Below are 12,659 nucleotides of genomic sequence, written 5' to 3' on the forward strand. Positions count from 1 at the left end.
TATATATATATATATATATATATTAGGGCTGGTAAGCGATTAAAATTTGTAATCTAATTAATGACATGATGTGGCGATTAATTAATCGAATTAATCGCTAATTAATCGCACTACAAATTTGGCTGAGAAATTACTCCCAAAAGATAATTTAAAGTCATTGTTGTGTAAAGCATCAAACAGACATTACAAAAAGTAGCTTCAGCAAGAAAAAAATAATTGTTTGATGATCATTTTTTACATATACTCTTTTGGACCATGAGGGTGAGTAAATGCATGTCCCAATTGTCATTTTTGGGTGGGTGAAATATACCTTTAATAATTTATTTAATTAATTTTATTATAATCTTACTATGGAAATATTAAATTACCAGCCCTAACATATATATATATATATATATATAGTATATTAGCAATATATTTTAAAAATATATATTCTGAATATATTATAATATATACAATATATTGTGAAATATTTAAAAATATATGTGAAAATATTTTGAAAATAGTTTTGCTACAAGGGATTGTGTACTTGAAAGCATGCCAAGAAAGAAAAGACAAAGAGTCAGGGTTTGTGTTTACGACATGGCTTACCAATGTCTTCCACGTTGAACGACATTTCATCATAAACAACGTCAAGAGAGCGTGAACGCAGCTGGACCACATAAGGGAACCATATAATGGTGTTACTGGAATCAAAGTAGCATTCATTTTTCCTTATAGAACTGTAACTTGGACATTCCATCCATTTCTTAGAATCCCTGCAGACATGTGGAAAATAGGTGATCGTTAAGTAGAAGAACAGTCATTTTTCTAACAACTTAACTGCTTCACTGATTGTAGCTTGTATTAATTCTCTTTACTTGCAGGTGCAAAAGAATTGTGTTGACAAATAATACTTAAAATCATAATTTTTTTATTTATCAATAGTGCATTTTATTCTATGGTGTTATGTGTTACTAATTACTTTTCTAATATGTAGAAAAGTCTCAGATCCTCGAGTTCCGTGTGGTTCTGGAGGGATCCAGTCTCCCACTGACAACGGAAAGTCATCAGCTCTCGAGAAAAGCAGCCAGTCAGGTGAGGCATTGTTGAAGTCTGACCTGCTAGAAAGGTGAAGAAAATACTTAAACCCTTGCTGGAATTGAACATACTTGCTTTAAGGCATGCCTCTAAGAAGTCTAATGGACCAGAATAAAATACCAGGAATGTCATTTAGACTTTATTATAATGTGTCACTGCATCTGCTGACATGAATGCGGCATCAATAATTTAATTTTATATTCTACAGCGTCATATTTTATAAACAATTTATAAATGATAAGGAATTAGGTTGAAATTGTTTTGCTTTTTTAATGTGTTATTCAAGCACAGCTGAGAATGATCAAATGTTTTACAGCTAGAATAATATTCTGAAAAAGGGCAAAAATTCTGTGAATGTCCTTCAGTTTAAACCAGCTTTGAACTAACAGGATGTAACATAAATTCCAGTTGGGCTATAACTGTCAGCTGTGTTTTCCTGGAAATGTGTGCTGGCAATTTGTCGCATGTAGAAGCATTCGAGTGGCAGTGCGGCGTTACTGCCTGCAAGCTCTTTGAAAGGATCTTTCCAAGCTGCTCAGCTTACAGCATTTAGACAGCAATACTGATAAAACTTTAATTGACTTGAATTTGATTTGAACTAACAGCTAAATTTAAATTTAGTAGAGTGTAACAGAAGAACTATTGAGGTTTTATTTATATGCCACATCACATTCTGTATGGTCTGGTTATTTACACTGCCAGTGTTTTTTCCAGCTAGTTACATCATCATAGCTTATTGTGTAGTTCCTTTTTTTCCCATTTGTTCCAAGAAATATAGAGGAATGATCATTAAGAGCCATCATAGCATGGTTTGTGTCTGTTTGGGGTTACTGATGTGTCAGTATTAGTATTCAGTTGCAGAACAAAATTACCTGCTTCATTTGCAAACATAGTCTCATGTCTGTGAGTTTGACCATTTTTTAAACATTTAAAATGACAAATTACCTTGCAAATGAATTTTTTTTCTGTGTAATAAATTGGCCATGTAGCTTAATATATATGTATTTTTTTATTTTAATAATAATCTGCCTGATAAAGGATAGGAATGAATCAAAGTTTCTATGTTCCCATATAAACTAATGTATAGCTCAAATAGCACTTTTAACTAGAGTTAGAGTACCCTGCATTTGGAGTTCTGTTATTAAAAATCTGTTTTACTAATGGATATATTTTATTTCTTATGTAAAATCCAGTCAGTCTGCATTATGCAGAGGTCCGTTGGACTCTGTGGGTATTTGCAGAAGGCAAGGAGCTACCTTTAACCTTAGTGTTTCACAATGGCTCCCCAACTAATAAGAGAGGGTGGGTTCCTAAAGAAAACATCCTGTTTTTTTGTTGTTTAGCTAAACTGTTGTACAAAAGGCTCTTAAAGACATTTCTAACCTCTCAAGCCAGACTAGTCATGTTGGGTTACTGCAAAACATGACTGTGTATATATAAAAAAAACTACAAACCTTGTATTGTAGGAGGCACACTTTGTGTTGCCACAGCACAGGTCAACAAGATACAGATGAAAAGGGTGGTCTCCATGATATAGTCCCTGTGAAAACCAAAATAAGGTCCATTATGAAATTGTTTAACAATCAGCGTTGCGAAAAATGGAAGCAACCACAAGCTAATAGTCATAAATCCTCATAAGTCTTTACTCTAATTCAGCTCAATCACTGTTAGGCCATTCCCTTTCTATTTGAATAAACAAGTCGAATTATTCATTTGTTTCATTGTAGAAACCAATCAGTCCATGATACTGACAGGATTACGAAATCGCAGTAAACACAGTCCTCTAACATCTATTTTAAGCCAAAGGCTCTAGCCAGTGGTTGTGAAATATATCCTCACTGCAACATGGCTTCTCTCCAATCTGTTTCTGGAAAACATCTTCTCAGAAATCCATCTATTAACTCTGCTGTATTGCACTTCAGTTGTATGCGGATCACAACCCTTCTCTATTAGATTTAAATGGCCTTAACACCCAGTGCAGCAGTACAGAGATAAACTCTCACTGAGGGTGAAGGGCAGTACAGAGATAAACTCTCACTGAGGGTGAAGGGCTTTGTCCTTGATAAAATGGGTACAACCTGTTCTGCAATGACAAAGCGCATAATTAGGAAGTTGATAATAGAAATGCTGTGTGTTTGATATGGAGCTTCCTGAAAGGAGTCTGAGATCTGAGTCTGTGAACCTTTATTATTTAACGTGACAGTTCAACTATACACCACAATACCACAAGGGACTATCTATCAAAGAAAAAAACAAAACAATGAACCACTGACATTGTAAAGAGTAGCTGTGTAAGTAAAGTACATGTGTATCAATCAAACAACCATCTTTAAAGTATTTCAGCAGTACATGTCAAATAAATGTAGTGGCACTAAACATTCTGTCCACTGGGTCTTTTCTCCATTTGTAGCCACGCTTGTGTTCACGGCATTCCAGATCAGTTTTTTTGAGTTGTTAGCCTAGAGTGAGGAACAAGCAAGTTATCACATTGTATATCATTCACACAAATAACGTCAAGTTGTCTAATTTTGCCTCCAGCAAGTAGCAGGTTTTTAAAGTTGAACCTTTTTTTTCAGGATTGCTGTCAGTGTTTTTGGGGTGGGTGGATTGGAAATTCTAGAAAGGAGCTGAAGTTAGTCCGCAAGGGAGTGGAACATTGCGTTCCAAATGTAATAAATCTATCTCTGAAGGGCATTTTGAAGTAAGAACAATCATGCTGAAGGGCCATTGCAAATATAATTGTTAAAAATTGGCATCTTCAAAGGCCAGAAGGATTTCGAAGGGTACAAAAGATGGACAACTCAATCCCATGATTCTTTGTGTAGGTTTAATTGTATGATGATAGCGCCTCCTTAATTGGAAAGTTGATGCAGATGTGTGTCCCAAGGAACAGTTTTTTGGTCCCCTACACCCTTTGAATCTCTAACTTTGGAGGGTAAACCCTTCGAAGAGATTAGGGCATAGGTATGAGCCCTTCAAAATGGAGCAGTAGAAATCTTTGTCCTTCCGCTCCACTCACGGATTCCAGTCCGGCTTTTAGTTTATGTGTTGCTTGGTGACTCTGAAAGCTTGAAAGGTTGGCTTCTTTTGGAACAATTTTCCCGGAGAAGAAATATACTTTGTGTATTTGGTGTAATGAAATGTGTTTATGCGGTTTAAGGTAAAAAAAAAACACATTATTTTCCACATACTGTACATTATTGTTTCTCCTCTATGCCCCGCCTTTCTGAAACGCATCGATTTTTACAAAGCTCATCGTTCTGAAAAGCGAGGTGTGCTCTGATTGGCCAGCTATCCAGTGCGTTGTGATTGGCCGAATAACAGGAAACAGTCCTCCATAAAATGCACTGCACACATCTGAATATTTGGGTTGAACTGTTCTGGAACAGTGTTGTAAATACAACTTAACCACTGATTTCTAGTCGTGTCCTCTTTTGGAAGGCCAAACAAAGTATTTTCGCTTTCGCAACGAAAAAAATAGCGTCTTCAACATGGCAGCGGCGGTGGCAGCAACAATAAAGTTATGCCTTCTTTCTTTGCGTGAACATTTGGGCGGTGTTATGCAAATCTTCCCACATCGTGACCTAGACATGTAGGGGCGTGTTTGAACAAGGCGTTTTAGGAGGGTGTGGACCAGTCCTAACTTTTATAAAGAATATCTCTTTGGGTTTGAGACTTTAGTCTTTGCAACTTTAGGGATCTTATCTATTCACGAACAGCTTGTAACACTCCAAAGAGAAAGGAAAACTTAGAATCGCATCATATGACCCATTTAACTAAAAACATTTTGAATATAGCCTAATCCTCCACATCTGGCCACGATATGTGGTGAAAACTTTTCAACTGTCAGGTAAACCTAATCCTAGTTACAACTGTTGCACAATCCTAATCCTTAAATTGCACGCATAAACATCATGATAAACGTAAACAAATACGTGTTCCAAACGGAAATACAGAACATGCATTAAAAATGCATGCATTCTTTTTTTTAAGTTTACATGATACATCTGTATTATATGTATTTTGTTTTGCCCTTAAAAAATAAAATTCATAATGTTAATCTTCCACAACAGCAACCGCTGCTTAAATCGAAAGGATACAGAATAAATCACACGTTTGTCTCACTACACTGAACTCACCTTTTCCAAGAGTGCGGTGCAATTCAGATTTGTAGATCCTTAACTTCTATGAAAGTATTCCTCAGGGAAGCTTGACTTCTTGGTATTGTAGTAGCACACCTTGGTTAAATTTATATCTTCTATCAACGGTTTAGAAACAGCATAATATATGAGCCCATTTTTCTCTTCTACAGCTTTGCTTAAAACGTGTGGTTGTGACAGGACCTCAGTTTACCCACTGGATATCAGGCTCCAGCATTCCGTACTAGTTTTTTTTTCTAGGGCACATTCGAAGAAAGGCGCCACTTTTCTATGAAGCACCCTGCGTAGGGAGCTTAAAAGTAAACCTTATACAGCAAGACACTCTTAATCGGTTTTCTGCATGTAGAGGTTCGCGTGCGAAAAAATAAATGTACGTGGGACTCCGCCCTAACAAGCGTCATAGTGTTTTCTCACAACTAGCCTTTAGGAAAAATGGCACGCAATTTATTTATTTATCAGTTATTTTTCTACACCACCGTTCGCCTGCGTGCTAATCTATAATTGCGCGCTGTTATAAGAAAATAGCGGAATACATATATATATATATATATATATATATATATATATATATATATATATATAGCGAGCTTTGCGGTCAGAGCTGAGATTAATTTCTAAACAAAACAAAAAAAAGAGAGGGAGAGATTAATTTTTTCTGAAGATATTAGAATATATTCTTCTGTAGATATAAGCTACAGCTATAGAAAGTCATTTTCAGAGCTGTGTAATTGGGTTTTCACAAAGCCATCGAATTCGTTCTCATTTTTAATAACTATTGGCAGGTTTTGTGGTGCTTTGCACTCCACAAATAGGCGCTTACATTTATGATAAACAATGCAGAGTGAATGGGTACACGTGACTGGGGTAGGGCACGTGTTTAAGGGGTCTTGCAGCAGTAGGCTGCAAAACTACCATTAAGATTCAACAAGAACAAATGTGTAGTAGAAAAGTTTGTGGGGCAAAGAGGGCTTTTGTTAGTTGTTACGCTTTTTACAACAGTGAAAAGTCATTTTGACTACAAAACGCTTTTGAACATTAGTAGTGAATGGCCATGAAAATCAAGATTTTATTTTTTATTTAAAGTTATCACAGGTCTGTCACGGGCTAACGTTTAAACACTAAAATAATTACGAAACATAAAAAGAAAAAAAATGGGAAGGTTATATACAGAAATTGTATTTTAAAAAAGCTGCATCACATAAAACGCATGCCTATAACCTGAAATTAATGAAAGGAAACTTACAATTATGAAAAACTTAGTTGATGTGTTCGCTTGTTTATCCAACAGCTAATGCAAAAATCATGACATTGGAATTTTAGTGTGGTAAGGCTCATGTTCATGTATTTCATGTATTTGAGAAGCTAAGAAAACATTTAAAAGGTATTATAAATGTCATTCTGTCTTATCTCTTGAGTTTAACCAAAACGTACAAACCCATTTTTTATGTCTGTTGTTGTATGTTTGGGTTCCTGGAGACATTCAAGCTTACTATTAATTATAAATCTCAAAACAGGGTCATTTCCAGAATCATAATTGTATACATTTAGAGGAACGTTTCATGATCCACTCTTAAACTCTCATAAATCTCAGGATGACAGACACACAGCATATCTTAGGTCATTAACTCAACCATGTGTCTGTGGTGTCCAGTGTCCACTTCACTCCGATTGTTATTGTGGTTGTCTGGAAATTTCTCAACAGCTGTCAGACTTCTCAAAATGGAAAGACCTTTAACCCTGGTCTTCTATAGCTTTGCATGGCATGTAACATTTGATTAAGTATGCTCTTATAGCTCTTATAACTTCTTGCCTCTACATAGTGCGACCTCACGTTGGGTACTTACTGACATCATGGACTCTTGATTTGTTGATTCAGTTGCTGTATTTTGGATGTGGACTTTTAAAGAAGTCCACATCCGTAATACAGCAACTGAATTTACAACTAAATGGACACAATGGTTTATGATTTTGTATCATTTATTATAGCTTCTATTGATGTATTGAAGCCAATATGGAAGGGGGGGGGGGGGGGGGGGGTTGACATGATCTATAATGACACAGTACAAAAGTACTCTTCAAACTGCCCTAAACCCCCAAAAACCCGCCCTTTGCCCTATTTTAAAACAAAGCAGGATTGATCCAGGTTCTGTAGTAGACAGTGATTACTTTCCTGTAAAAAGTTTAAGTTGTTCTAAAAATGTCTTTTCAGAGATTACTATCTAGGACAGATACTCTTCTCAGAGGAAGACTAATATCGTTAAAACCACAGGGACTTGTTTATCGTCAAGGTAAGGTAAGTTACAGTTACATTTAGGGTCCATTAAGTAAATTTTTTTTTAATATATCTGCATTATTTTAGGTTTCAGACAAATAAATTGAATTGATTGATGTTTATTTATTTGTTTATGAGTATTTAATGTAATGTTTTAAGGGACTAAAATTAATATATGACTATCCTTGAATAATCTTTGTTTCTAAAGATTTTTTGTTCTCTAATCAGTTATCACAAATAAAGAGGCAAATCAGTCATTCAAACAAATAGCTTTGTAAAGTTATATATTTTCCATATACAAAGGAACAGATTAAAAATAAAGTTTCAAATAACAATGTAAAATAAGCTTTAAAATAAACAAATTCCGCTGTATTGATTCATTGTTTGAACAGCGATGATGTTTGCACAGAATATCAGTATATGTCCACGTGTCCACATTGCGCTGTCAGGTTGTTTATGACGCATGAAGCTTGGCAAAATTAAAATTTCATTTAATTTTGCATAATCAAAATCACAATATGCATTGATTTTCTGCATTTTATTAATCCATTTCTTTTAAAAGCTCTAATAAGACATTAAAATAAACATGTGTGATTTCATATAATTCACTTCTGACTTCCGAATGCGTTGTTGTTGGCTTTGAACTTCTCTTCAAAGAGCTTAAGTCTGAAGCAAACAGATATATTTACATCACTGTGAGCATCAACAGATAGTGTTTTATTTTTTATATTATATTTTTTATAGTGCCTAGTGTTTTATTTTTAATAGAATTTCACTGTAAAGATGCTTTCATTAAAGAAGAGAAACCCATAAAATAACCATGTTAGAAGAATGTCTTGCAAACGTTCCCATTATGTTTTGAAAATATTATTTCTGAACTTTTTTTTTATAAAACTTTGTATTATTATGCGAAAGTTAAGGAAACATTCCATTTTATAATTTTGCAAACATTATGAAACATTCATGGCTATTACTGGAGCGAACCTTGAACGAATCTTGCCAAAACCAAAGTTGGCAAAATTTTAAGAATATTCAATATCAGTTGGATACCAATAGCCAGATAGCTGTTTAGGTACTGCTTTATCAAACATGCATTCAGATTCGTTGTGTGTAACACCCACAATACAAACAATCTTCAAAATTCAACACTGAATATCTTTTTCACTCAGAAACGTTACAACCATGGGTTGCAAAAAAAATTTAAAAATCAATTCACATTAAATACTGTTTTATTCTATCCCAGGGAACACTAGCAGAGAGGATACGGGCTGGCGGTGCAGGCATCCCAGCATTTTTTACTCCCACCGGGTATGGCACTCTCATCCAGGAGGGTGGATCACCCATAAAATACAACAAAGTTGGCAGCATTGCTATTGCAAGTGAAAGCAGAGAGGTGTGGTGAGGCATAATCACTGTCAAAACTTGTTGATGGTTTTTGCTATTTTTTTCACCCTCAGAAAAAAATGACATACATATATAAATTCTTGTCCTTTGATTGTTTGGTCCAGGTTCGAGAGTTTAATGGCAGACATTATGTCATGGAAAAAGCCATCAGGGGCGACTTTGCTTTGATAAAGGCCTGGAAATGTGACAAAGCAGGAAATCTTATTTTCAGGTCAAGAAGTTAATGTATTAAAATGATTTAATTTATGACACTTTAACATCATTTGTCTTTTTTAATTATTTTATTTTTCAATATCTTACTTTTCTCAAAATCAAGATCCTACTTACCCTAGATTATCCACTAGGTGTCAGGCTTTATTTGTGTAGCCATCCACGATTCTTTGTTTCTAGAATTATCAGTATTCATGTAATTACTAAACTTTTATTTACCTTTGCTGAACATAATCATTTTTTTAACAGGAAAACAACTCGTAATTTCAACCAGCCTATGTGTAAAGCAGCCAAAGTTACAATAGTGGAGGTTTGTGACCTTTCAATTTGTGGCTTTGACATTTTCTATCGTCATGTTTGAGGTCCCACAAAATAAAAAAAGAAAATGACTTACTTTGGTGCACAGGTTGAGGAGATTGTTGATATTGGAAGTTTTGGTCCTGAAGACATTCACATCCCTTCCATATATGTAGACCGGGTAGTGCAAGGAGCCAGCTATGAAAAACGAATTGAGGTGAGAAAATCTTCAAATTTAGAGCTGTTTATTTCCTTATTGTCAAGAATACAAGAATGTGTAGGTCATGTTCAGGATTTCTTTTGTTTATAGAAAAGGCTGGTTCAGTCTAGCAAGGAAGAGAAACCTAAAGTCAAACAGGACTCAGATATTACCCGGGAGAGAATCATCCGACGAGCCGCACTGGAGTTTGAGGATGGGATGTATGGTATCCTTCAGTAGCCTGACCACAGATATCACCATCAACATGATAGATATTGAAAAGCACAAGTTTCTAACTATCCTGTTCCCACACACCTTGACAACCCTCCCAGCAAATCTTGGCATTGGAATCCCTATGCTGGCCAGCAATTACATTAGCCCTAAAATCACTGTCCACTTGCAGAGTGAGAATGGAATTTTGGGACTGGTGAGTTTCCATTATTAAATAACCTGAGCAAGTAATTTTCCGGCTAATGAATGTTCACTTTTCAATTTCCAATCCCCTCTTTTATTTTACTTTTAGGGTCCCTATCCAACAGAGAGTGAAGTGGATCCTGATTTAATCAATGCTGGTGCAGATCTCTTTATCACTCTATTTTATCATATTTGATGTTCTTTTAATAAAATTGTTACTACTCCGCATACACAAGTGTAGCAGTGAGTAAAAATCTTCAGTGCGAGATCCACAAACATTGCTGCCAAGTAATGACTAAAAAACAATATGAAGGTGTTCAGAATACACAGTATGCTTGCTATGCACAACATAATCTTAATAATAATATATATGATATACATTATATACATATATTTGTTATTTAAGAAATATATTGTGATTATTAAATAATATAATATAATTCTAAAATCCTGCTTTACAACTCAGATCTTGGCTTTTTTGTGTGTGTTCAGGTAAGGAGACGGTAACAGTTTATCCAGGAGCTGCCTATTTCTCCAGCGATGAATCCTTTGCCATGATCAGAGGGTGAGTGTCTGAATGCATCGGTCATTTATGATTAAACTAAATACATACAACTGCACGTGAAATTATAATTTTTAGCGTGAGAATTGAGACATGCAGCTTTTGGGGTACATTTTATGGAACATTTTTGATGTTGTTCCCCCTATTTTTCTTTCACTTCAACTTCTTCACCTTTTATACCCTTTTTTAGAGGTCACATTGACCTGACCATGCTGGGAGCAATGCAAGTTTCTAAGTATGGAGATCTGGCCAACTGGATGATTCCAGTATGAGTTTCATGCTCTGTATTATTGTATCATCACTGATAGACATGCAGTATGTTTTCACTTGCCTGGTTTGACATGTTTCATGTGTTTTTCAGGGTAAAATGGTGAAGGGTATGGGTGGCGCAATGGACCTGGTGTCTAGTGATGCCACAAAAGTAGTTATCACTATGGAACATTCTGCCAAGGTACAATAATCTTTACACTCTCACTTACAGTCATTATGTTTTAACATTTCCTATCACTCTGTGTAAAATTTAAAATGTTTACATTTAAAGGGTGGGAAACATAAAATCTTAGAGAAGTGCACACTTCCTCTGACTGGAAAACAGTGTGTTGACCGTATAATCACTGAAAAGGTCAGTCAAATTTATTTCAGAGAAACATAACATATCTTGCACCTTTTCAAGGACAGTGTGATGTTTGTTGTCACTTGTTCTAGGCGGTGTTTGATGTCGATAAGAGCAAGGGTTTAACTCTCATTGAGATTTGGGAAGGACTGACACCAGATGACATCAAAGCATGCACTGGGACAGAGTTTGCGGTGAGACTAGACTGTGCACATATAAACTAAAACAACATTGTCCTTATTCTGGGACTGTGTTAGTCATGATTGTTGATTGTTACTTCAGTAGTGGCTGTGCTTAAAAGTTATATGCAATTAAAATGATTCAGTCCAGTAAACAAGATTATGAGCTGTTAAAACTTCGTACTTCGGAAGAAACCAGCCACTATTATGTCTTTCACACTTTCCTTTAGATCTAATATTTGTGGGAAAGTTTTGTGTATAAGTGCACAATATATCAGTTAAGTCATTCCGGTATTTTTCAGGTGTCAAAAGACTTACGACCGATGCAGCAGATATGAGATAATACTGAGGATTTATATTGACGGCCTTCTGCCAGTATACAGGACCAGACCAAGAGAGAGGACTCGACTGCCTTCATTTGAACAATTCTTTCCTTTTTTGGATGTGGCATAAATACAGAATTCATTGTTAAATAGATGCATGACTCTTCTCACCATGTTAATTACAACTTGCTCGAAACAGATACAATACTAGAACATAGTAACTCTCGAAGAGTGAAAAACCTCACAGGTAAGGTTTAAGACACCGTCAGACTATATTGTTTCTGAATACATAATTTTAACACAAGTGATGAAGAGCAATGGAATCTGAATAGATTTAATATTAAATATTTTAGTAATAATATTGTTAAACATTATGATGTACTGAAACTTATTTTAATCAAATATTTTAACGGTTGTTTTTTTGCAATGATTTTTGCAAGCTAATCAGCACGGAATAATGCAGCTGTGCTACTTAAACCTGATACTGATTCATTCGTTCTTGCCACAGTTTAAAATAAATAATGTTGGCGTAATGTTTGTTTTTAATTTTTTGTTGCTTTGTCAGCGTAGTCATTTCATTACTATTAAGATGCAACCCAATTGTTAGAAAACACTCTCTGTCTTGAGATTGGTTCCAGATGTTTTTACCCCTCCTTTTCTTTTTTCCTCTCCCTCTCACTCGCCCTCCCTATACAACGCATTCTCTCTGAATCCCCCTCCTCCATCTGTTCTCGCTCTCTCTCTCTTGTATGATGTTTTAATGTCTCTTACTCATATTCGAGGTACGCATGTGCACATGTATGCATTAGCTTTTCTTGGTTCAAATGCTCAAATAAGGACACGAAAGCTAGGACTCTAAGGTAAAGGAGTTCATGATGAACTATGACGAGAGATCAGCATCCTTCGCCAAGTCTATTCCTAATATGTCCATATTTTTCTGTACATG

At 35.4% G+C, this 12,659-nt stretch overlaps 2 protein-coding genes across 3 annotated transcripts in view; one reads left to right on the forward strand and one right to left on the reverse strand.

Moving 5' to 3' along the window:
• Positions 1 to 5,571, reverse strand: part of LOC107589253 (growth hormone receptor) — a 14,264-nt gene extending 8,693 nt beyond the window's left edge. Inside the window, exons 1-4 of one of the 2 annotated variants that reach the window (XM_016277637.1) lie at positions 5,220 to 5,571; positions 2,535 to 2,620; positions 965 to 1,100; positions 592 to 758 (exon numbers count right to left, since the gene is read on the reverse strand). In XM_016277637.1, the coding sequence (XP_016133123.1) occupies positions 592 to 758; positions 965 to 1,100; positions 2,535 to 2,610 (379 nt within the window). In that variant the 5' untranslated portion in view covers positions 2,611 to 2,620; positions 5,220 to 5,571. Of the gene's footprint in view, positions 1 to 591; positions 759 to 964; positions 1,104 to 2,534; positions 2,621 to 5,219 lie in introns of both variants that reach the window. The other variant, XM_016277636.1, reaches the window with a different exon arrangement.
• A 3,160-nt stretch (positions 5,572 to 8,731) lies between these two features.
• On the forward strand, positions 8,732 to 12,259 carry LOC107589277 (succinyl-CoA:3-ketoacid coenzyme A transferase 1, mitochondrial; the record flags this gene model as incomplete). The annotated part of the gene is made up of 13 exons (XM_016277674.1): positions 8,732 to 8,905; positions 9,021 to 9,127; positions 9,376 to 9,436; positions 9,533 to 9,640; positions 9,734 to 9,848; positions 9,955 to 10,049; positions 10,146 to 10,194; positions 10,529 to 10,601; positions 10,789 to 10,864; positions 10,960 to 11,049; positions 11,140 to 11,220; positions 11,304 to 11,405; positions 11,693 to 12,259. Coding segments are annotated over 13 exons (1,167 nt in total), but the record flags the coding sequence as incomplete, so codon positions are not given.
• Positions 12,260 to 12,659: the final 400 nt, after the last annotated feature.

The sequence above is a fragment of the Sinocyclocheilus grahami genome, unplaced genomic scaffold, assembly GCF_001515645.1.
Source record: "Sinocyclocheilus grahami isolate Dianchi unplaced genomic scaffold, SAMN03320097.WGS_v1.1 scaffold114.1, whole genome shotgun sequence".
Lineage (NCBI taxonomy): Eukaryota > Metazoa > Chordata > Actinopteri > Cypriniformes > Cyprinidae > Sinocyclocheilus > Sinocyclocheilus grahami.